The sequence below is a fragment of the Elephantulus edwardii genome, unplaced genomic scaffold (genome assembly GCF_000299155.1).
Source record: "Elephantulus edwardii isolate Elephantulus edwardi_28Jun2011 unplaced genomic scaffold, EleEdw1.0 scaffold00322, whole genome shotgun sequence".
Classification (NCBI taxonomy): Eukaryota; Metazoa; Chordata; class Mammalia; order Macroscelidea; family Macroscelididae; genus Elephantulus; species Elephantulus edwardii.
The window spans coordinates 2,279,550-2,304,117 of NW_006400072.1; the positions used below are offsets into that span (position 1 = coordinate 2,279,550).

Here is a 24,568-nt window from a genome sequence, read left to right on the forward strand (position 1 = left end):
TGTCAGAGACCTCTCCAGAGTACTGAGAAGAAACAATGTTAGTCTAGAGACTAAGGCGCACCTGATTCAGTCCATGGTCTTTGCAATTACTTGTTATGCATCAGACAGCTGGACAATGACTAAGGATGACAGGAAAAGAATAGATGCCTTCAAGTTGTGGTGCTGGAGAAGAGTCTTGTACATACCATAGACTGCCAAGAAAACAAATAGGTCTGTCTTCGAGAGGATGAAACCAAGTTTCTCCTTGGAGGCTAGGATTTTGAAGCTCCGTCTCACATACTTTGGGACCAGGAGGGACCGGTCCTTGGAAAAGAACACCATGCTCGGAAGGGTAGAGGGATGGCAGAGGAGACAAAGACCCTGGATGAGATAGATTGATACAGTAACTGGGACAATGGTGGTAGGTGTGTGGAGGTCAGCGAGACTGGCTCAGGACAGAGCAAGATTCAGAGCTACCGTCCATAGAGTTGTTTTGAGTCACACATGACTCAACGGCACATAACAACAACAATGCTGGCAAGTTTGCTGAGAAATGGGATGCCTCATGCACTGCTGATGGGAACATAAAACAGCACAGTAGCAGCAAGGTATTCTAAAGAACAGCTTGGAAAGTTGTCCTCAAAACAAAGTTAGATTTTTCATCGAACTCAAACTCACTGCAATCTCAAGTCAGAACTAATTCATAGCTGATTCTCCAGCTATGAAGGAGAAGAGATTGCCTATCTTTCTGCCATGGATCAGGTGGCGGTTTCAAACTGCCTACGCTGGGTTTGGCAGTGCAAATCCTTACTACTAGGGCACTGGAGGGCCCTTGCAGCTGCCACATATCCAGGAAGTGAACACCTGAGCAGTTATCCTACATAAATAAAACACACGTTCCCGTAAAAATGATACACAAAGGTTTATGATAGCTTGATCCACAACAGCTCAAAACTGGAAGCAACCTATACGCAAATGAATAGTTTAACAAAGGATGGAATATTACAAAGCAATAAAAACAACAGATACATACAACAACCTTGATGAATCTGGAGGAAACTATGCTGAGTGAAAAAGCTGAACCCAAAGATTCCATTTATTTATGTGTGTGTGTGATTCCATTTCTATAACATTCTGAAATGATAAGATTGTAAAAGTAGAAAATAGACTAGTGGTTGCCAGGGGTTAAGGATGAGGTGGGGTGGGGTGGGAAGGAAGTGGGTGTGTCTCTAGAACAGCAATGAGAAGGATCCTTGTGCAGATGGAAATATTCTGTCTTGACTCTATCAAACCCAGCATCCTGACTGTGATAGTGTTTATAATTCTGAGAGATGTTACCTTTGGAGACACTGAGTAAGAGTCTGCTTTGCACTATTTCTCACAAATTCAGGTGAGTCTCACTCTTGTGGAATTCTCTCAAAACAAAAAGTCCAATTTAAAAATAAGATTGTCATTCCATTTTAACGAGATAAACAAGGATTGTTTTTGAATTGATATCTTCCCGCTACTATTTGGGGTAAATTCACAAGAAAATTACTCATTGTTTATATTAAACTCCAATTCAACTTGCCTTTTATCTGATAACTCTATTCTGCCTTTATCTTCCCCTCAGGGAGGGAAGGACTTCTGCAATTTCACTTATTCATTCTACAAACACTTCTGCACAGGGAGATGCAGTGAATACATTGCCCTGTTCTTGGGGTATTGGCATTCTAGTGGGATTCTAGTTTATAGTCAATAAACACATAAAGATACATACAAATAGGATCACTTGGTATGGTAATATGTGTTGTGTGTTATAAAGTTAAACAGCATGGTATGGCAGTTAAGATGAGGTGGGCATTAAGTAGGGTAGACAGGGACAGCCTCCCTGAAGAGATGGCATCTGAATGGAGACCTACAGGAAGAGGAAAGGGTACTTATGCAAAGATTTGAGGGAAGTGCATTTTGGACCAAGAACAGGATGTGCAAAGGCCCTGAGGCAGGAGCAAGCTCAGCAGGCTCCAGGAGCTGAGCAGTTTGCTGGGAGTAAGAGAGCAGAGGAGGGTAGCTTCAGACATAAGGAGCATCCAATGCTCTTAAGAACTTTGTATCCTCCGTACCCTGCAGGCCAGGCCTACAAAATCTCTCTGTAACCAGGAGACTCCATGTGAAACACACTGAAGCCCTGTAGGGATAAGATCTGTCCGGGGCCATTGTTTGTGCAAGTCCTCTGGATCCCTGCATGTCTTACCATTTGGGAAGATGGAAGATGAGAAACTCCTTCTGGGGCAGGAACAAGGGTACTGCCACCCAATCAGACCTCCTCCCAGCCCGTCTGATCAGCCAGCTTCAGGCCAGGCAGGCCTTGGCACTATGGGTCCTTGACATGCCACTGTTGCCCACTCTATCTGATCAAATATTCAAGTGGTCCTCAGGACAGCAGAGCAGCATAGCTGACCTGAACCTTATCTTGGCCCCGCCCCAGCTCACAGGCCTGCCTGGGTCCAGGGCAGCAGTGAGAATCCAACTCCCAGGAGTGCCCAGACCAGATAGGGCAGGTCAGGAAAGGGCAAGACCAGTGTCCCTGTGTGAGCAAAGGGCTAGGGCAGGGCAGGGAAGTGACTCCTCACTCACTCCAGTGGAATTCCATCCCCCTGAGCTCACCTCCCTCAGAGCAAGTGGTGCATTCCAGCAGGGATTGGCCCAGTCCAGCTGTACTTCATCCCCAGGGTTGGCTCCTTCCTGGGCTCAGGCACCAGGCTCCCAAAAGGGGCCTCATAAGGCCTCACTTCCACTCACCCAAGGCCTTTCCAAGTTGATTCACCTCACTCTTATTATCCAGCCAGGTCTGGAAGGCTTAATCAGGTGCAGAACTGTCCTGAGGCTGTCCTATCCCCTGGCCAGGACTCCAGAGAGAATAGCAGAAGTTGGTTTGTGGTATAGCTTGGATTCTCCTGCCCCAAAAGAGGACAGCTCCCGCTCCCAAGTGCTGAGCCCCACCTCACCCTGCTACCCACAGCTCTGGCCCTGGCTGCCTCTCCTACCTCCTCCCATCAGCCCTCCCACCAATGCCAACGCCTTCACTGCTACCTCTTGCTACCGCCATTGGGGAGTATCCCAGTGGGAAATCTGGCTCCTGTGTTGCCCCAGGAGCAACTGCTCCTGCATCTGCTACCCACAGGCCCCCTCACTCCCCGAAACCAATCACTCCTTGCCCCAGTCCATACTCCTCGTGAGTATGGCACCCCCTCACCTCTCACCACAAATGCAACTTAAGGCCACCTAGCATTTAGGCTTCCCAAGCAACTGTCCCGGTCACCCACCCACAGAGCCTACTTGGTTTGGCACTGGCAGTCAACTTGCATTCTGTCCCAGAAAAAGGCAGAAACTTCCCTGCTAATGCCCAAGTCAAGGCAGGAGGACAGCTCCCTCCTAGGCCTACCATCCGTGGCCTGCACGTGGCCCTAGTGCCCAGGCACACTCACCACATAACACCCACCCTCCTAATGCCCATGCCTCCTCTACAGGGGGCCCTTGGGTCTCCCCTTCACGTCTCTGTGATTTGCTACTGTGTCCGCTCTCCTTTCATCTGATGTTCCTACCAGACCATGAGCATCTGGAAGGTGACCACCTTCTTTGACTCCTCTCCCCTGTGATGGTGTTGGCAAGCATTTGGTGGGGTTGCTCAGCGGGAAGACTAATGGGAGAAGGTAGGAGAGTGCGCCAGGGCAGAGCACTGTGGGTAGCAGGATGAGCATGCATGAATTCTAACATCATTTCCACAAAAGAGCGTTTGCACTTCCCATACAAACTGAATTTCCCAGGAATAAGGATGCCAGGCAACCACAGGACAGGGCGGAACTGCCACATCAAGTTTCTTGGGCTGCATACCTTTATGAAAGCACTACCCCACCTCTCTCCCGCAGACACCACTCGGTGTGAATCGCCTGCCTCTCGGTTAACAGCTGAGCGTTTTAACCACCATGCCACCAGGACTTGCTGAGAGTCGCCATGAACTCGACAGCAGTCTGACCGATTCATGACTGGACCCTCAAGATCTCACAGCTGCAAGCGGCACTGGGGTTAGGAGGAAGGATGGACAGACTGATGGGAGAGATCCCCTCAAACCCACAGTCACAGCCCTGGCTGAGGAGGCCTGGCTCCACCTGGGCTCAGACACAAGCCAAGATCTGTGGTGCAGGCTGAGTGCAGCACGTCCTCCTGAGCTCACCAGGTGAGGCCTGCACTCCCGGCCCAGGATGGCAGAGGGCGGTGCCTGGGTCACCTTCATCTGGGCTACCAGAACCCTGTATGGGGGGGGGGTGCAGGGTTCGTGCCACCACCTCTGCCCTGGGATGCAACCCTCCCTGTTCCCCCTCCTTCCTTCACGCGAGCTGCCAACAAGCCCCAGAGCAAGTGGTCAGGTCGAGTCTTGTCTCCTGTAGCAAAAGCAAGGAACCAGTGATAAACACATGTGTGAGCCTAAGATGCTCAACCTGACCGGCCGCCAGCTGGGCCCCTCCTCTTGCTGGGTTGGGGGGGGGTCTCATGTCCCGATTAAACAGCACTTCACCAGGAGGACCACTCATGAGTGCCTTCATCTGGCCCTGGCCCATGGAGATCCACAACAAATCAGGCATCATAAACCCATTTAACAGTGAGAAAACTGAGGGCCCCCTAGAGGGGTTGGAACATAGAGCCAGCAGACGATTGCCCTTGCTCTTGTCTATCTGAATATTCTTCTGGGCCTGTGGAGTGCTCTTTATTAAAAATTAACGGCGTCCTGACCCCCAGGGACTAAGTGAGACAGTCATCTTTCTAGAGCTGACCTGTCCTGGGTGCTCAAGGACCCGCTAGAATCCTCCCTGGAGCCTGCCTGGGATTGAGAAGGCCTCTTGTCTTTGTACAAGGATCCCTGGGGGTATAGTGGACTATGTATTGGACTGCTAATCAAAAGATAGGACGTTCAAGTCCCCAGAGCAAACAGAGGACAATCGGTTTCCAGGCAGATTAACAGCCTCAGGGGAGGGAGGATCACCATGGGTCAGAATCGACTCTACAGCAGCTCTACAGCAGCGGGTTAAGTGGTGACAGGTCCTGGGTGCTGTTTGAGTGCACGGTCAGGGTTACTACCCTCTTCCGCCTGCAGTCTGATGACAGGAGATCACAGAGCAAGGCAACATCTGAAAAAAGTCCAGGAAGAAGAGGAAAGAGGGCTTTTCTGAAGATGGTACATGGAGTTGAAACCTGAACGATAAAGAGAGAAGGCAGCTGCAAGACCCTCTTCGCAGCGAATGCAATCCTTACGCGGCCAGGGACCTGCAGACCAGCCAGTGCCAGCCACCTCTGCACAACCTCCCCAGATCAGACCTCTTGTCTCTGGCTCACTCATCGAGTGAGGTCCAACCTCACTCATCACTCGAGGTCCATTTCCTCCAGAAAGCCCACCTCGGTTGCAAGGGTGACCTCAGTCAGCTCCCAGTGCCTGCACGGACAGTCCCCACATTCTCTTCCACTTGCTTGAGCTGCACGGCCACAAGTCACCCTGCACTTTATGCAAGCCGAGCCCTGCTCACCTCACCCTGGAGGCCTGTGAACCTTTCATCCACTCAAAGACCCAGTGAGTTAGCTGAAGACAAAGGAGCTGAGGCTAAAAGAGGGGCAGAGGCCCGAGAGAACCTTTGAAGGGCTCTCCTTGAAACTCCCCACACACAGCCATGCCCATGGCCAGGTGAGTGGCTCCCCTGTGGCCTGCATGACTCAGGGGCCTGGGATGGTCCTAACACACAGGAAGTGGCCAGGAGGGAGGAAGAGGCAGTGCCTGCCAAGCCCCGCCCACCCTCTGCACTCTGTAGGCCCTTCTTCCCTTCCAAGGGGGGCAAGCTACTCCCCAGCACCCACATTCACAAAGTCTCCCTACTGCATGGCTACATTTACACAAATCACAACCACACACACCCGCTGAGCACCAACTGTCCAGCAGACCCTAGGATGGGAGCTTCCCTGCCGTCTCCTCTTCCCTGTCCACACAGACACTGCTGTGTGATGGAGGGACTGGACAGCTCATGGCCCAGCTTCCTTCACCACACCGCTCGGCCTGCAGCTTTGCCATGAACAAGTGTCTTAGGCACTCCATGCCTCATCTTCACCTGTGAAGGGGGATAATGACGGTGCCCACCCCAGATGGTGCCACCCCACAGTGACACTGTGAGGACCAAACAAGCTGCTGCATCCAGGGCTTAGAAAAGCTTCTGGCCTGGAAGTGAAGAACCAGAGCAAAAGGGGTCCATCACTTGTCATGCAAGCCCACAGAGATGGCTGGGAGCATCCTTCACCAGGATGGCAGTACCAGCGCCTCTGGTAATAGTCTCCTTTTAAAAAAAAAAAATTCTTGAGCTCTGGTGACATTTTTAAATGAGGTGACAGCACATAAGCATCAGAGCCTCAGTCTCAAGTCTCTGTCCCCACCGGCCCTGCGTTGCTGCTGGCCCTCTGGGAGCTCACCTCAGCCCTGCTTCGTCCCTGCTCGTCTGTGTTTGTGGCCTTCATATACGTCTACGTATCACTGCAGTAACTCCCTCCAGGTAGGCATCCGGCCTTCGCTCCTACCTCAAGATCCTTTCCCATGGTACTCAAGCTGGTTTCAGAGCCCTCCGCTACCCCAGGGCTAGGATCTTCAAGGTGGGCTCTGAGCACCTCTGCCTCCATGGGAACCTCCAGAGCCTGCCCTGAGCTTCAGATAGTGCCCAGATGGGCACTTACCACATCCCTGACCACAGCTGCCTGCAACATTTCACCAGGCTGCCTCTGCCCCCATACTTCCCAGGGTGGGAGGCTCACTCTCCTATTAATAGCTGATCCAGCTGTCCCTCACCCAGGCAGGGTCTGCCGCTCTGAGACACCTACTCTGTAAGCCCTTATACCCTGGGCCTGTGGGTATATCCACTTCCCCTGCCATGGACACCAGGCGTCTCCAGTCCCCTTCCTCTCCTAGCACCTCCACTAGAAACACTGGAATAACTCTGACTCCCTTTTAAAAGGAGCCCAGAACCAGGAGGCTCTACTGTCTCAAGACAGTAGAGAGGGCAAAGCTTCGTGCACTCTGAGCCCCACGTCTTGGTGATGTGATCAGAGCACAGCTGGCCACGTGGCAGCTACTGTGCATCAGTGACTCCTACTGCCCTATTCGAAGCCACCTCCAGCCAGGTCCTCTACAGCTGCTTCTGGGTATCCAATGATGAGGGTTCACATCTCTCCCTCTTTCCATCCTGCTGAGTCATATCCTAATTGTTGCAACTGAGATTAAGTTATTCAGCCTCTTGAATCCCGTCATACATGAACCCTGATCGATTTGTGCCACACAGGAATCCTGGCCAGCAGCAAACCGGCCCTAGCGCCACGTGGAAGGCCGAGGCGGCACCCTGCGCGCCCCCCGGGTGGCCAGCGCGCGCGCCTGCAGTACCCGAGCTGCCTACCTTGCGGCCGGCCTCGTTGTTGTGCAGGTTCATGAGCGTACGGGCATTCTGCTTGATCTCCCGCGCATCCACGAAGACCTTCGCGAAGCCGATGCCATAGCGGATGTCGGCGGAGCAGCCGCCCCACTTCCAGCCCTCATCCCGGTGGTACTGTCCTTGCTTCTCCTTGTCACAGCCACAGTCGCTCAGGTTACCCTGGGTACAGGCGGCCGTGATGGCGTGGGCCACGCCCGCAGCAATGATGGCGTAGGTGAAGGCGGCCTCCCGGCTCCCTGCAAGGAGGACAGAACAGAAATGCTGCTGTGCTTACTCACACAGACGGACGCCCCCCACCTGGGAGAATCTCTCTCTCTCTCTTTCTCTCTCTCTCTCTCTCTCTCTCTCTCTCTCTCTCACACACACACACACACACACACACACACTCACTCAGCTCCCATCCCAGAATGGCCCAGGAGGACATATAGGGATGTGCTGACCACCTTGCACCCCCAGCCCACCCCACACAGGACGTGACCGTGCGCTCTGCACTTGTGCACAATGGTCACATCAGCTGGACACACAGCAGACACGAACCTGGTCCAGACACAAACCTGTCCCAGATGCCCACTGTGTGCAGAGGTCTGAGTAGAAGGCTCGGGTTAACGTCCAGTAACGTCACACCCAGGACTTCAACAAATGGCCACCTTGCCCCGTGCCTCCGGCCCCTGTGCTGTCAAATGAGGACACAGCAGCCGCGTCTTTGCTGTGATGACAGAGGGAGGACGGTGAGAGTTTGCCCACTGCCGTGCTTGGCCCCGTGGCTGGCACAGAGCCTGCTGCTGCTTAAGGAGGCTTCTCCTGCTCCGTGTCCTCTGCTATCACCCAGGCTGTCTCGGCCCTTCCCTGCCGTTCCCTGGCTACACTGAGAGTATCTCTTATAAAGACCTCTTTACTCCTGTGTCCTCTGCCTGGTGGAGAAGAGTGCAACCCAAAGACAGGAGGAGGCAGAGAGGCAGGTGGGCGCCCAGAGAGGATCTGGCTACAGGGAGATGACACAGGAGGCAGGGTAGCCCCCGGGGTCACCTCTCCAACAATATTGTCTTCCAAGCTTTTTACAGATGTCCCTGTCGGGAAGCTGGACACCACTTTTGAGGACTTCTTAGGCCTCACACTGCCGGCACTGGGGTGGGGAGGGGGTGACTGTGTGTGTGTGTGTGTGTGTGTGTGTGTGTGTGTGTGTGTGTGTGTTTGGGGGGAATCTCTGAGCTTAGAGAGCAGCTGGGGTGCACGAGACAGAACTTTGGGGAGGGAGTCACTCAGTCTAGTACAGATCAGACCCTGTTCCCCAGGCTTTCAGGGCCTCATTTTTCCCACTTGCAAAGAGGTCTCTAGAACAGCATCTTTGTCACCAGATTAACCAAGGTCATTCATGGGAAGAGCCAGATGGAGTGAAAAGTCTCAGTGGAGACGGGCTGGGTATCAAGGAAGGCTTCCTGAAGGAAGAGACCCCAGGGCACACAGGGAAGATGAAGCAGAGCTGGGGGAAGGTGCTTCACAAAGGCCAGGCAGGGAAGGCATGGTGGGGGGCGTGGGGAAATAGGTGTGGCAATCCTCAAATTGCTCTGTGTCTGAGTTTGGGCTGACCCACAGCCACGAAGACCCTTTCCATCCCTCATCGGCCTCAAGGCCTCTCCGATCCTCCCTACTAAGACACAAACACCTGACTACCTCCTCTACTCCTGCTCACCTGTGCTCAAAGGAGCTTCATCCACTTTCGCTTACCAATAAGGAAACTGAGGCTGAGCTAGAGGATTGCCAAGGCTGCCTTACCCATATGCAAGAGAGCTCACGGAGGTCAATGCGAGAGGCTGAAGTGACTACCAACAGGGAAGACTTGAGAAGAATGTAACCAGCCTCACACTGCTAGGCTCTGCACTCAAGGGGGATTTCAAATTTAGGCCTTGAGCCCTGTGGACATACACAGTAAAAGATAGAGCTTAACAGGCCACCCTCTCAAGCCCCCTACCCAGCATAGTGAAAAATCTCCCCTCCAGCAAAGCCAGACGGTAGGCAGTTCTCACAATGGAGCACAAGGCGGGGAGGAGCGAGCAGTGGGGCTAGAGACAAAGCCCATACTGCCTGAGAACCAATAAAAACTTCCTACCTGTTCCTGTCTTTGCAAGTTTGCTGTTGTTATGCATTGTCAAGTCAGAACCAGCTCATAGCTGAGCCTCCAGCGCCTTGTCAGGCAGGGGCAGCAAATCACATAGGAAGAGCCCCTGGTGGATTCGAACTGCATGCCTTGGGGTTGGCAGTGCAACTCCCTACACACTAGGCCACCTGAGCTCTCTTTGCAGGTTTTGAGCTTGGCTTCACCTGTCTTGCATGCTCTAGGTGGTCCAGAAGAGAAGATTTGTCCCAGTGAGGCTCCAGACCTCCAGCAGGTACCAGCTGATACCCACAGAGTACACACCTAGCATTCAAATGCCCAAGAGGCTACAGCAAATGGTGAGGTGACACCTTTGAGAGTAGTCAGAAAAGAGCAATCAGAGCGAGACTAGACAGAGAACTAGCTGTGTGGCCTCGGACAGGCTCTCTACTCCGGTTCGCCGTTCCCCCTGTGAAATGGGATGAGAACCAGGTCGACTTTCTTAGGGTGGCTGAAGGGACTTGAATGGGAGGGGCAACCAGGAAAAAAAAGTCCAAACGTGGTTCTTTTACTAAAAATTCCACAGCAGCCCCAAATGCAAAATTTACAATGTTCTTTATTGATGGTGGCTCTGGTGCGTTGGTGGTAGCAGAAACTGAAGTCAGAAGAAATCTCTGGCTCATCCAGGCAGCCCAGCAGAGGGGCCACCAGACTCAAGAAGGCACTAAACACCCCCTTATAGACCCCAAGAATTGCCCCAGTGATGAAATGATTTGGAAGGCACAGGATGAGCAGTGGGAAGAAGCTGGTGTCCCCTTCTTCGGTCGCGAATGGGCACGCACACAGAGGCTCAGCTCTCGGCCTCGTCAGCTAAGATTCTCTCTGTGCAGATCCCTGCAAAAGGGCTGGGCCAGGATGGGGTCCTGCCCAAGCCCTTGTGGCATCTTTGTGTGCTCCTGTGCTGTCACCAGCAGGTGACCACCCTGGACCACTCTGGGCCCCACAGCAGAACAAAGGAGGTGGTGAGTGGTAGCCACCTAAGACAATGTGATGAGGACAGTTTCTGACCCTACACCATGTCCCACGAGGCAGGAGCAGGGCAGCCTCCTCTGGATATGGCACACCCCTAAGTTCAGAGTGACCCCAAACCAGAAGCCTTTACCTTTTCCATAGCATACTGTGCCCCAGAAGTGAAGCCTACACCGAGAACCCGCAAACCATGAGGTTCGCCTGTCCAGATGCAGAGCTCCCAGGGGCCAGGGTCTCCCCTGCAAAGGTCCATTCACTGGATGGATGCCCAAAGCTAAGCCTGATGGTGTTGGCCTTCTCCCCCAAGCAGTAAGCTGGGACTTGCCTGTGCCACAGTCACCACTAACCACCAACATAACTGCCCTGAACAGAGTGCAACAGCTTCTTCCTGTGAAAGGAGGAACAGCAGCATCCATGTGGACAGATTCCCAAAAGCGAGGGAAAGCTGCTGAAAACAGAGCCTGGCCTGCAGTACTTGCCCAGGAAACGCCAGCCATTACTGTTTTGATAGTTGTTATTGCCCTGCTCCCCAGCCATTGTTACTGCTGTTATCTTAATGGCAGTGGTTATTACACTTGTGTTATTGCTGAGTTCCTCAGAGCCCCATGGAGTTCTGTGACACCCAGAGGGGTGAGACATGTAGAGGAGGTGTGCGGAGCTGAGAGGGGGTCTGCCTGCCCAGTCACGCTGTGCGTCTGTGAAGGGAGACCGGCCACATCTGCCTCAAACCCTCGCCATAATGTGTGAGGAATCCACGAGGGAGACACACCTGAGTTAGTCTCAACCCTGCCAGTACACGGTGGCCCTGGGCCTCTGACTGCTCACCTGTTAGCAAGTGCTGAAAATATCCCATGGACGGCCAAGAGGACAGACAATTATATCCCAGAAAAGGTGCAGCCAGGGCGCTCCTTGAAGGCAAGGATAGTGAAACTTCATCTCACATACTTTAGGCATGCTGTTAAGAGGGGCTAGTCCTTGGGAAAGGACTTGATGCTGGGAAAGGTGGAGGGTCAGCAAAGGAAGAGAAGACTCTCAACGAGATGGATTGACACACTGGCCGTTAATGACTGTGTCAGAGATGGTCAGAATGGCACAGGATAGGGCAGGGTTCAGATCCATCGTTTATAGGGTCGCTATGCGTCTGGTCAACTCGACGGCATTTAACAATCACAACCCTAGAAGAAGAAGTGGCTGTCATCTGACAGGTGTGCTTAAACAAACAGTAGTGAGTATTGGAATCAATTGAGCTGACGGAGCCACTGCACCACGGGGAGGTCCCGAGACGCTTCCCTCCCTAGGCTTGCTGCTTGCTTTCTCCCGAGAGCCTTCTACTACCTGCTATTTTGATTTCTTTATTGTCTGTTCCTCACACCTCCCCCTCCACCCACTGCCTCTGGAAGATCATTTCCTCAGTGGGAAGCACTCTCTCTCTCGCTTCCTGCTGTGTCCTCAGGGCCTGGCACACAGTAGCTCCTCTGTACGTATCTGTTAAATGAAGAAAAGTCCCCAAATGCCAACCAACAGCGGACTGCAACTCCCCTGCAACTAATAAACCTCGATTTGTCGAGTTCCACGCTGAGCGCTTTAGAAGAGCATGCTCATCTACTTGTCAAGAATACAACATCTTGAGGGAGATGACACTGGCAAGCCCATTTTACAGACGAGGAAGCAGAGGCTGAAAAAAACCCCAATCTGACCTGGCAGGCACCAAAACCCTGAAGGCCCAGGTAAAGACACTCCCGCAGCTTCCTGCTGGCGCCCCTCCTCACCCACTCTAAAAGACCCTGGTAGTCCATCACGCTAGAGGTTTTGAGGAGATGGATGGGGTGTGATGGAGAGACAGTGACATTTGTGGAGCCTGACCCATGCGTGGCAATCTTCAGTAACTCATACCAGCTCATTGGGTAGGGCTTTTTCTCCTCCACAAACTGAGGTTCTGAGAAGTTAAGTGATTTGCAGCTTCAGTAGAGGCATGAGCAGGCCCGAAGGCAGCAGGCCAGGGAGAGAACTGAGGGAGGAGGGAGCTGCAGAGGTAGACATGGATGGTCCTGCTGGGTACACACATCCTGAGCCTGAATGGGAGAGAATCTAAGAACAGACCCCAGAGCGACAGACAGATCCCTCCCTGAGCTACTGACCCTGCATGCAGAGATGTCTCGGGACTCTCCACCTCCACAGGCCAACTGGGAGAAGCCAGGAGACTGTCCTGAAGTGAACAGGGACATTTTAACTCCGGCCCCCAACTCTACCACAACCTTCTTAACTCTGGCTCCAACCACACCTCTCTTGCTTGCTCACGCGCTCTCAGGTAACTTTTTCACGCAGGGGCCCAGATGAGAGCCCGTGGGACACACCAGTCCGACCTCAGCTCAGAAAGTTCACCAGGTAAGAAGGAGCCTATCAATGTCCATCTTCCCTCCTGGCTGGCCTGGGCTACAAGGACTGTGACAGCAGTCTCAGCATCCCTACCTGTCACATATAAAGAGCCCTGGCAAGGTGGTCAGAGAAGAGCAGCCAGTGTTGACGGCTGAGATGGAAACGGGGCTCTGGACTGATGCCCTTAATGTGCTCATAACTTCAGCCGCACACCAATCCGAGGTTAGAGGAAGTCAGCTGGCATCCAAGCCTGCCCAAAGGTTCCACTCCACCGCCCTGTGCAGCCGCTATAAATGGTTTGCACCAGAATATTATCTGGGTGTATTTACGGTATCTTACTGGAAACCACAAAATGCATTGTGCTTTTTTTTTTCTTTTGCTATTTTAAAGCCAATGGGTCAGAGAGCGAGCAATCTGCAGTGACACAAGCTGAAATATACGATGATTTGGAAAATATACAGATGGAAAAAGGCTGTTTTTGCCAGCCTGCACGGCAGGTCAGTTGACGGCCCCTCTGGACTCAAAAAGTCACACGAGGCTGTCTCCAGCTAAAAGGACTCAGGGGTCTTCTCCTTGGAGGACAAGTGGATGAAGGGTGCAGGAAGCATGGGCTTGGGCAGAGAGTGGCTAAGGTCAGAGGCACATGGAGAATGAAACAGGGAGAAGTGCATGCAGGTTTTCAGGTTCAAGCTCCATTCAAGGGCCTCTAGTACCTGCTTCGATCCTGGAACAAAACTCACCACCCCCACCCTCATGACTCAACCATCAGCCAAACAAAAGAGAAGCCTATAAGGTGAACAGTAGCAACTGCAAAGCCCCACTCCTTAAAATAAGTAACTATATAAGAGCAATAATAAAGGCCAGAAGGCATGAAGGGGTAGAATGTAAGGGTTAATGGAAATGGAAATTATAGGGAGTGAGTGAGGAAAGCAGAATTACCTTGTAAATTTTGCAATCAATGACATAAAATAAAATGTGCATGAATAGGTGAATGGAAAACAATTTGTCTTGTAAATTTTGCTCAAATAAAAATCAAGAGTCCCTATTGTTCTGGGACTCCCATTCTTCTCAATGCTAGCCATAATTTGTTATGATACACACAGTCAAATGCTTTTTCATAGTCAATAAAGCACAAATAGACATTCTTCTGGTGTTCTCTGCTTTCAGCCAAGATCCATCTAACATCAGCACTGATGTCCTTGATTCCTTGGCTTCTGCTAAGACCAGCTTGAACTTCTGGCAGTTCTCTATCAGTGTAATATTCTAGCTGGTTTGGGATGATCTTCAGCAACATTTTCCCTGCATGATATTTGCATAGTCAATAAAACAGATAGGGATTCTTCGGATATTCTCTGCTTTCATCCAAGATCCATGTGACATCAGCAATGATATCCCTGGTGCCATGGCCTCTTCTAAGACCAACGAACTTCTGGCAGTTCTCTAGCAATGTAATATTCTGGCTGGTTTTGGGTGATCTTTAGCAATATTTTGCGATATTAATGATAGTGTTCTAGAATTTCCACATTCAGTTGGATCACCTTTCTAGGGAATGGGAACAAATACAGATCTCTTCCAGTCAGTTATTGTGTTTGACTTGAGGGGCCCCAACAACAACAACATTCCCCTGAGCAAGGCCACCTCCTTGCCGGCTTCTGCTCCTTCCTGTCTCCACACTGGCTTAAGACTCCAGGCACGACTGGCTGTCCCCCATTTACCCATCCCTTCCTTGGACTGACCCTCCTCTTCTTATCTGCCATCTGCTGAAGGAGAGGGCAAGCAGCCTGCTGTTTTCAAAGCATGACTCCGGAGGCCAGTAAACCAGGTCTGCACCCTGGTTCTAGCAGCGGCCAGAGCTGGAGGGAGTTCACTGACCTCTCCAGGCCTCAGTTTCCTCATCTCTCAGCAGAAAGGAATGAAATCTCCCGGCCTTCCAGCGTTGTTGGGAGGGGTGAACTTATCCAACAGTAAGTTAAGCAAGGCATGCTTGAGGTGGGGAAAGGCATGTGAAACTTCATTAAAAACTACTAAGTAAGTGAGTAAGTAAGCGGGCTGTGTTTCCTTGATGTTCTGACCCTATCAGGGATCGTACATATGAAGGGAAGCCTCATGTTTTATAGGAAGGTGTTGTGAGGTTGAGAGAGAGAGAAGTCAGTCCAACCTACAAACAGAACGTTTGATGTAGTGGAGAAATGTGAAAAGTAAGCCCATGTTGCGCTTGCTTACTGGGTAATCTGTCTGTGGGTTGAAAGGACTAAATCAGTCACAAGCCATGGAAGTTTTGATCCACACCTGGTAAGGCATCAATAAAGCACAGCTCTGATGAATGCAGACAACGACCCAATGGTTCAAGATATGGTTCAAACAACCCTTCCTCTGAGGAGACTTTCTGATGTCCCCGCCCTCTGCTGGGGCTCAGCACCAAATCCATCCTTATCATGTTGAATTGAATGATCAGTCCACCCCAATGGTTTGTGGAGGCCTGAAGTATTCATGTGTGGAGCCTCAATAGCTGGATGAATGAAAGACTGTGTGTGGGTGTGTCTGTCCGTCTGTCTGTGTTTCTGCCTTCTTGTCGGTCTACTGTATGAAAGCTGGAAAGGGAACATTATAACAAAAGATTCAGCTCAAAGAATAGTGTCAGGAGAGCTAAAACCCAGGATGAACCGGGGTTTGCAAAGGGGGGGGGGAGAAAAAAAATAGCAGGACACAAAAAGTCCTTTGTTAGCTGCATCCTAATCAGGAATAGGGAAAGAATAAGGCTTTTGCTGGGGCGAGATGGCACATTGTTAAGAAATGACAGGGAGAAAGCGGAGCTGCCTGCCCCTTGCTTCTGTCTCTCTTGCTGGAAGGGTCTTCAAACCCATTCTACAAAGCTTTCTAGTTGTGTTGTTCACATGGGCCAAGAAAGGGGGAAGATGGAGTTGTTTCTGTGAGGCCTATGGATTCCTAGACACAGAACCTGAGGACTGGTCAGCCAGCCCAGCAGGGAAAAGAGCTGCTTAGTGGCTGCCCCAGACCAGAAGTCATCACCCAAATGCTCCTGGGAGTGAAAGCCCAGAAATGCATCCAAGTTGCTAGGTTGCAAACAAAGATGGTCTCTGGGAGTCTAATCCTCAATTGCTTGTACTTATCTCTGGACAAATTCTGGCAGCAGGGGCCCAAAGAGTGGCCATGAGCACTTGGAGAAGAATGCACCCTCCCCAGGAGCACATGTATAGAAAATATCACTTCATTCTTCAGCACAAGACAAAGCAAATTTGTTCAAACAGAAGCAGGAAACACTGCATGGTTTAAACCCAGGAAAGGTGCATCAGGGTTGTGTCTTTTCTTCACATCTATTCTATTTGTACGCAGAACAAATCATTCGAGAAGCTGGGTTCTATAAAGAAGGATCTGAGGGAAAACTCATCAACAATCTGTGTTATGCAGATGACACAACCGTGCTTGCTAAAAAGGAAGAGAACTTGAAGCGCTTCCTGCAGAAGATCAAAGACTACAGTCTTCAGTATTAATTACATCTTAAGAAGAAGAAAACAAAAATCCTCACCAGTGGACCAATAGAGAAAATAATTCAATATAGAGAAAATATTGAAGTTGTCAATAATTTCCTTTTACTTGGATCCACGATCAACATCCACAGTTAACAGTGGTCACAAGCTGAAAAGACACGCTGCATTGAGAAAACCAGCTGTCAAGGACCGCTCTGAAGGGTTGAAAAGCAAGAATGTGGGTTTAAAAACGAAAGTGGGCCTGATCCACTGATTCAACTGCTTCCATATCCATCTGAAAGCTGTACAAAAAATAAGCATAACAAAAGAATCTATGCTTTTGAAAGTTTAAAAGGACAGTAAGCAATAAATAAAGGTGGAGGATCAGAGAAAGAGAGGAAAACTCTCAAAAACATGGATTGACATAATGACTGCATCAGTGAGCTCAAATTTATCCAAGACGGAGTATGGTACAGAATAGGGAAAGTTCACAGAATGACCAGGCATCGTAATAGATTTCACGGTACCTAAGAAATACAGGAGCTCTATTTGTGGCCTAGTGGTAAGAAGTTGCCCTGCAACCCTGAAGGCATGCAGTTTGAATCCACCCACTGCTCTTCAGGAGAAGGATGGACAATCTCCTCCTGTGAGATTAACTGGATTGGAAAATCCACCAGAAGATCAGCTATGGGTTGTTTCTGAGTCAATGGTACACAACAACAGAACGTCTGCAAAAGATTTGGTTGTCCTCCTAAATCCTGTCTCTCTCCTAATTAAATCCCTTCTCCCAGGTAAACTCTGAGTCTAGAACACAGAGCCCTGAAGACTAGGCCTCACCTTTTTCCCCTTCCTACCTCACACACCTCAGCCTGCCCAAACTGTTCTGAATTTCAGGCACTTCAGAGCTGAGTCACATACTTTATCATGCTTTCCTCGCCTGGCTTATTGATCAGCCCTACTTACCCTCACCACTCATTCTTCATGACCTCTGCCAGCCTGCAGGTCATTTTTAATCTCCAAGTGCCCTTCACTCTACCAGAGCACCCAGCACACTTCAGTGATGATTCTGCCCATCCCTGTCAGGTCAAGCTCCTGAGGACAGAGCCTGTGGTAGAATCACTGTCGATCTCCAACATTTACCACACAGAAAATGCTAGGAAATGCCTGTGGAACAGACGGACACAGGGCAGCTGGGGGCGATGGGGGCGGGAGTGCATGCACACAAATGCCATGTTACATCATGAACGTTTAACTTGTAAGAGTTCAGCCAATTCACTCAGGGAGAAAGAACTTAAACTATTATATCTTTAAGGGAGCTCTGGTGGCCTAGTCACTAGGAAGCTGCCCGTGAACCAAAGGCCATGCTCTCTGGTGGTTCAAAGTCACCAGTCGCTCTTCAGGAGAAAGACAGGCACTCTTTTTACGTATAACTTACAGCCTTTATCTAAAACCCAACGGAGGGCCAGCTATGAGTCAATTCTGACTCAGTGGCATTGAGTTAGTTACCACATACTTAGCTTTTGAGACGCATGCTTTTTATTACATATTGTACATTACTCATTTACATGAACACTTCTTGTACGTGGATAGAAAGGCACGTTACGCCTGAGTTAAGCTAATGTGGAGGGTAATAATACTAACTAGAAAAGATTTTCAACGTACATCTTGATGTCAAAAGCGAAGTTGTAACCTTATTGGATGCCTGGGAGGAAATGTTGAAATTGGAAATGGGTGACTTGATTTCTGGACCATTCCCAATTGGCTCAGAAACCTTGTGAAGAGTACAGTCAATCTGTGAGGTGTCCTCAGAGCAATGCCTCCCAGGGGGATGCCTCTTTGGGTCAGCTCTGCAGAATGGTCAGAAGTTCCAAGGTTAGGGAAGAGTGGGGACACTCTAGGCAAAACACAGTAGAGCTTTTTCCTTTGTGAAGGGCTTTTTAGGGTCCATAGTTGTCTAGAGGGCACTTTGAATCTCTAATCGCAGGGGTTTAACTTTCTGAGCTCCCCAAATGTATCACACACAAGACTCAATGTCTCTCCCTCCCCAGAGCAGTATATGGCTGTGGGGGCAGTGGGAGAGCTAGTGTTCTACAGAAAAGACCCTGTTACAAGCTCTTCTTGGCTTGCACTGTGCAAGTCTTTCCTAGACCTTGACCTAATCAATCCCAACACCATTTGAAGATTATGCAAAGGTGTATGGGAGCATTAAAAAAAAAGTTTAGTGAATCACACTTTAAAATACTTTTGGGAAAGAGAGTATCAGGCTAAGATGGATCTAAATGAAATGACACAGTGATGAAAGCTCATTCCTCTATTGTGGGTCAGTAGAGAATTCAGCATATAATAGAGAAAACAGAACACTTCTGCGTATAAGGTTCAAGAGGACAAGCAAAACACTGGTCTTGTCTTCAAGGGGCATGGAGCAACTGGACACACTTGATAGGGGAGCAATGGCCTGCCAGGGTGCTGCATTACTCTGGGTTCATCGAGCGCCTGCTGTGTACTAGGACCTCCATGAGGTGCTAGAGTCCCAGAGGAGAAGATAGTTGATGAGGCACCAAGGGAGAAGGCCCAAAGTGGGGCACATCAATTCATCAGAAACAAACTCATTTCCAAAGTGGTAGGTGCTATAAGGAGAATAGGGCAGGGTGGTTTTGGGGAAGGCTCTCTTGAATGCATGGTCCAGAAAGACCTTGTGGAAAAGGCACCAAGTGAGTAAAAACTAGAATGCGGGAGCCAGCCAGTCACCCATCACCAACCAGCTGCCTCGCCTCTGTGCTCTTCTGCCCCACTCTTGTGCCCGAGATACTTCAGCTTAGAGTCTGCACCCATCTCAGACAGTGTCCCTATCTACAGGAAGGCCGCCTGAGGTGACCATGTGCCCTGCATGGGCCAAGCCTGTGTCAAAGGCTTCCATCACCTTCATGGAGCTTTGACCTGTTTGAGGGAAGGTGACCACAGCAATGAACCTGTGAGACACTCTGTAAGCATGCCCATCTGGCCCACAGCTGGTACCTGAGGGAGCAGGGAGCCAGCGTAGCTCTGTCCGTGTTACACAAATGGGCGATCAGACAGGCACTCTACCCTGGAGTAATAAAGTGCTAGGAAGGCGTGGGTAGTCTCCACCAGGGAGGAGGATAATGATGATGCAGTCAACTTAGTATCTGAGAGGAGTTCCTGGCAGGGGAACAGTGAGTACAGAGGCCCTGCATCAGTGGGAGGGCTTTGGCAGGCTCAACAGCAGGACGGCCAGTGGTGCTGGAAGGGAGGAGATGGGTCCAAGAGGTGGGGGACACATGCAGATCCCAGAGGCCCTGAAAGGACCAGGGGATGAGTTTGTGTGAGATTCTCAGAGCCAAGGGATGTCTTCTGAAACAGAGACCATGGTGAACGTAACACTGAATGTGCTAAGTTAGGTCATTGTGTTGACCAGGGGATCCAACAGAGGGGAGGAGTCTGAAGAAGCAAACATAGCTGTCCGGGAGAAGACTTCCTGAAGATAGATGTTTGGTGGAAGTGGGGAGAAATGGGCAGATTCTGGAAGTGGGGAGAAATGGGCAGATTCTGGATTTTATATATATATATATATATATATTTTATACACACACACACACGTATAAGATAGAGTAAAAACAGTGAGTTTAAGACGACCACATCAGACTTTTGTACCAAGAACAAAACCAAGCACATGTATTCCCAACTTCTTGGGCTGTTCTTCACATGAGATGGGCATGGAGACCCCTGAAAAAGACTCTAGTTAAGTCCACCCATATGTGTTAAGCTGGGTCCCCCAAAAGTCCTGCCAAGGTAGAATACGTGACTCCTCCATTCTATAGATGGGCAGACTTGAGGTCATAAAGGTGGAGGGCTTTGTTCAATCATCAGCAAGGCAGCGCTTGTTGGGATGGACGCCTTGTGATCTGAGGCTATTTCCAGTGCTTTCCTGGATGCCCCACAGCCCAGCCACAGGACATGGCACTGCCAGGCAAAGGGCAGCACGTGAGCCTCAAATTGTTAAGGCTTTCCTGAAGGGAAGAATTCAGGTAACAAGAGGAGACTCGTCACCCATCTCAGCGCCACCACGAAAGAGCCTTGCTCCTTGTTTGTCCCAGGCAGGGAGTAAGACGGAGAGTGACAACCCCCCTTCTGGAATCAGACAAGGATCCAATAGGGTCATGTATAGGGGAGGGCTGTCTTGACTCCAGGCTCATCTCGACCCTCAGTGAGAAGATGAATGACAAAGGCAGGAGGGACTCGCTTTTTTCTCCTAACGCAGCCCTCTCACTGTGATACCATGACTACAGAACAAGCATGGATGCTCAAGCCTGAAGGGAGGACACAGCTCCAACAGGAAAAGGGAGCAATAGGCAACCCACCAAAGAGGAAATACATGCAGTTAGAGAAGGAGGAAGGTCACAATCACATCACTTCTAAAAGTCAAAGTCATTGTCATCAAGTAGAGTCCATCTCATAGCTGACACCTTCTCCCCCACGCCCCAATCAGGCTTCTGTGGCTTTAAGTTGCACAGAAAAGGACTGTACATCTTTCTTTCAAAGAGCAGCTGGTGGATTTGAACCGCCAAACAAGTGCATCCTTCAGGCGAGCAGCACACAGCTCGCTTGGGACAAGACCTCCAGAGCTCCCTATATCACTCATCAGACATGTGCAAATGAGACCACAGGCAGGAAGCATTTCCCCTCCCACCAAGGATAAAGGAAACGTGGACTGCGCCACGTGCTGAAACAGCACTGGGCCAACTCCGCTGGCTCAGGAGAGTGGAATTCAACATGGTTGAGGCCCGGGTGAGCGTTCACACTTTGTTGTTAGATGTCATCCAATCAGCTCCAACAAACTGGGACCTACATCCAGCAGAACGAAACACTGCCCAGTCCTGCGTCATCTCCACGGGCGTCAACACACGAGAGCCATTTGTGTGACTACCGTATCATTCCATCTCATTGAGGAGCCCCTCCCATCTCACTGGCCCACTCCTTTACCAAATGAGATGTCCTTTTCTTTCAGTCTTTCCTGATGACTTGTCCAAAGTTAGAGTCTCTCCATCGTCACTTCTGAGGAGCATTCTGGTTGTAGTTCTTTTAAAACAATTTGCTTGTTCATACATTCTGTGTCCTTCGCCGACATCAATTCAGGGATGCAGGAACTGGAACTCCCTTCTTGCTTTCCCAAGAGGAGGTTGCACAAGACACCAACATCACCTTAGACCCAAGCAACGCCAAAAGCAAACACTACTTCCTGGTTTCCAGTTACGTAGGCAATCAAACAGCAAGGTCTGGAGGCTTAGTGGTAAGCTGTTGTTGCTTCCACCTCAAAGGTAAGTAGTTCGAATCCACCAACAGCTCTGAGGGGGCAATCTCCTCTAATGCGATTTACAGCCTCTGAAAACCTGCTGGAGGATCAGCTATGAGTCTGTTCTGACTCGATGGTACCTAACAACAACAGGCACATAAACAGTCTTCTCATCTAGCATGGCTTGAATTGGGACTCTGGTTCTAGCAGCTAAGAAGGCCTTGGCTTGTCCATAACCACTGCCTTCCCCTCAGGCCTGAGCTGTAAAATCCCTACACCTCAAAAGAGACAGAGCCATAAAGCACAGGCAGAGGGGGTAAAGTGGGTGGAGGGCAAGCCTTCAGGCTCAAGCACAGAACAGAGGAACTCTGATAGGGACTTGCTGTCCACCTTGAACCCCCCTGTTCTCCTTTCTCCTTAGGCATAGATTACTAACTCCACACACGGCCACTTGTAATAAAAAATTCCCTGTACTCTCAGATTCCCTTGCAGCTAAATGTGGTCATGTGGCTAGGTTCTGGCCACTGCTAGGTAAGTGGAGGGATGGCGAGGGAATGCTGGAAAGTTGTAAAAGGAGCAGTGACATCTGTTTAAAGATGAAGTTGCATCTCATTCAATCCATGATCTTTTCAATTACTCACTATATGCATCTGAAAGTTGGGAATGACTAAGGGAAACAGAGGAAAATGAATACCTTTGAGTTGTGGTGTTAGTGAAGAGTACGGACTATCCCATGGCCTGCCTAAAGGATAAACACATCTTGTAGAAAGCGAAGCCAGGTACTCCATGCAGGCAAGAGTAGTGAGCTTCAGCCCACATATTTTGGGCATGTTGTTATGAGGGGCAGGTAGTTGGGAAAAAAAACATCATGCTGGGAAACGTGGAGGGTCAGAGAAAGAGAAGACGGTCCTCTATGAGATGGATTGACACAGTGATTGTAACAATGGGCACGAGTATATCAGAGGTGATGAGGGTGGCACAGGATAGAGCAGGGTACAGATCCACTGTTCATGAGGTCACCACGGGTCAAGGTCAACTCAACAACACCTAACACCATGTGTCCACTCCTCTTGCCTTCCTGTTGTCCAGTGCACAGACCTGATGGCGAGAGCTCTGCGAATCAGTGACCACACTCCTGATTGCCCACCAACATGGTCTGGTCTCTCTCAGCAAAGGGCACCCCACTGACAAGAGCCCCAGAAGCCTGAATTCAGGGCTTGATTCTTGGCATCCTCAATCAATACCTGTTTACATTTTAAGAAATTAATGCAGAGAGGAGAGATTACTTCTGAGACTCCTGGAGCCATCTTTGAGCTTTCCCTTGGCGTCATCTCCTCTGATCCAAATTCACCCCATAAGAAGCCCCAGAGCAGGATCAGGGCTTCCTAACTGACTCCAGGACGTAAGCCTCCCTCCATCCATTGCAGCAGCTCACTTCCAAACCAGACCTCCACTGTCACCACTTGGGTCCCCACCATGGTCACTGCATCGCAGGAAGACTGGGGTGGACTCTTGACTCCCACCCTCGCCTGTCGCTGATTCTCCGATCAGCAACTACAGATGCTCTCATTCATCTAACAGCTCTCCATTCACATGGAGCAACACCTAAACCTGTCACCTCAGCTTGACAAAGGCCACACCACCTAACCCCTCGCTCCCTCTTTGATCTCAGATCCTCTTACTCTTTCCTTTCTTATTCTAATACTATCACACTAGTTCCCTCCCTCCTTCTCAAATCCTCAACATGTTCCAACCGCAGGGCCCTTGCATGTACAATTGCCTTTTCCTGGAATGCTCTTCCCTCAGACACACTGTCCCTGGATCATTCCCTCAGGCATTCTCAGGGGTCCAGAGGTCCCCTCCCTAACATCACACACTGAAGCAGTGCCTCCAGTCACAACACACCAAAAACCAGGCTGTCACCACTGAACAGACACTTGGTGATCTATGTGCTGAGGGCAGAACTGCTCCATTGGGCTTTCTTGGTTATATTCTTTACGGAACAAGATCACAAGGGCTTCCCTTGTGGGGTGCTTGGGGGACTGTTGCACCATACCATCAGGTATGTACCATCAGGTACATTCTAGCCACAACACGTACTAAACCAGAACTTAAAGAATGCATGAATGAATCAATTCATTGGTAAATAGTCTAATGGGTGGACAGGGAGTGGCCTAGCAGTAATGATTGTGCTGCCGATGTAAAGATACGTGCTTCAAACCCGCAAGATGCTCCACCAGAATCCACGAGCAGGAGAAGGATGGGCAACCTCCTCCCGTGATATTTCCTGTCTCGGAAAACCCATTGCAGGGCCAGCTACTCAAGGTCATTTCCAATTTGAGAATACACAACAACAATGAATGAATTCATTCTGGGCCCCACTCAGCCTTGGGTCAATCTTCTAGGACTTTTTATGAAGTTGAAGGATTTGATTTCGCCGTTATTATAGGTTAAAAAAAATGCATTAGATAAGTGAAAATTTCATCTGGTTTGTCCCATACAATGGTGAGCTATTCCCACATTCACAGTTCTTCAATCCCACACACCTAGAAACCCAAAGTCCTCAGAATACCCACTCTCCCTCCAGGCCTTACAGACCTGGTCCCCTTGCATACGGTCCCCGTGTCTTCTCCAGGTCATCTCTGCTGGAATGCCCGCTGTCCCCAGGCCCGCCCAGGGTGGCTTGAATGCCCCCTGGCCCAGGATTCTAGTCCTTATTGGTGTATCCTGATGGCATCTGTCCTCCTTGGCCTACACTGGGCCTCTCAGTCAGATGCAGACAGCCTGACGTGGAAGCTGGCCC

General features: G+C 50.3%; 1 protein-coding gene across 1 annotated transcript in view; it reads right to left on the bottom strand.

Moving 5' to 3' along the window:
* LOC102872148 (protein Wnt-7a-like) overlaps nucleotides 1–24,568 on the bottom strand; it is a 102,165-nt gene that overhangs the window by 68,996 nt on the left and 8,601 nt on the right. The window contains exon 3 of the mRNA XM_006901369.1: nucleotides 7,437–7,708. Within this exon, the coding sequence (XP_006901431.1) occupies nucleotides 7,437–7,708 (272 nt within the window). The remainder of the gene's footprint in view (nucleotides 1–7,436; nucleotides 7,709–24,568) is intronic.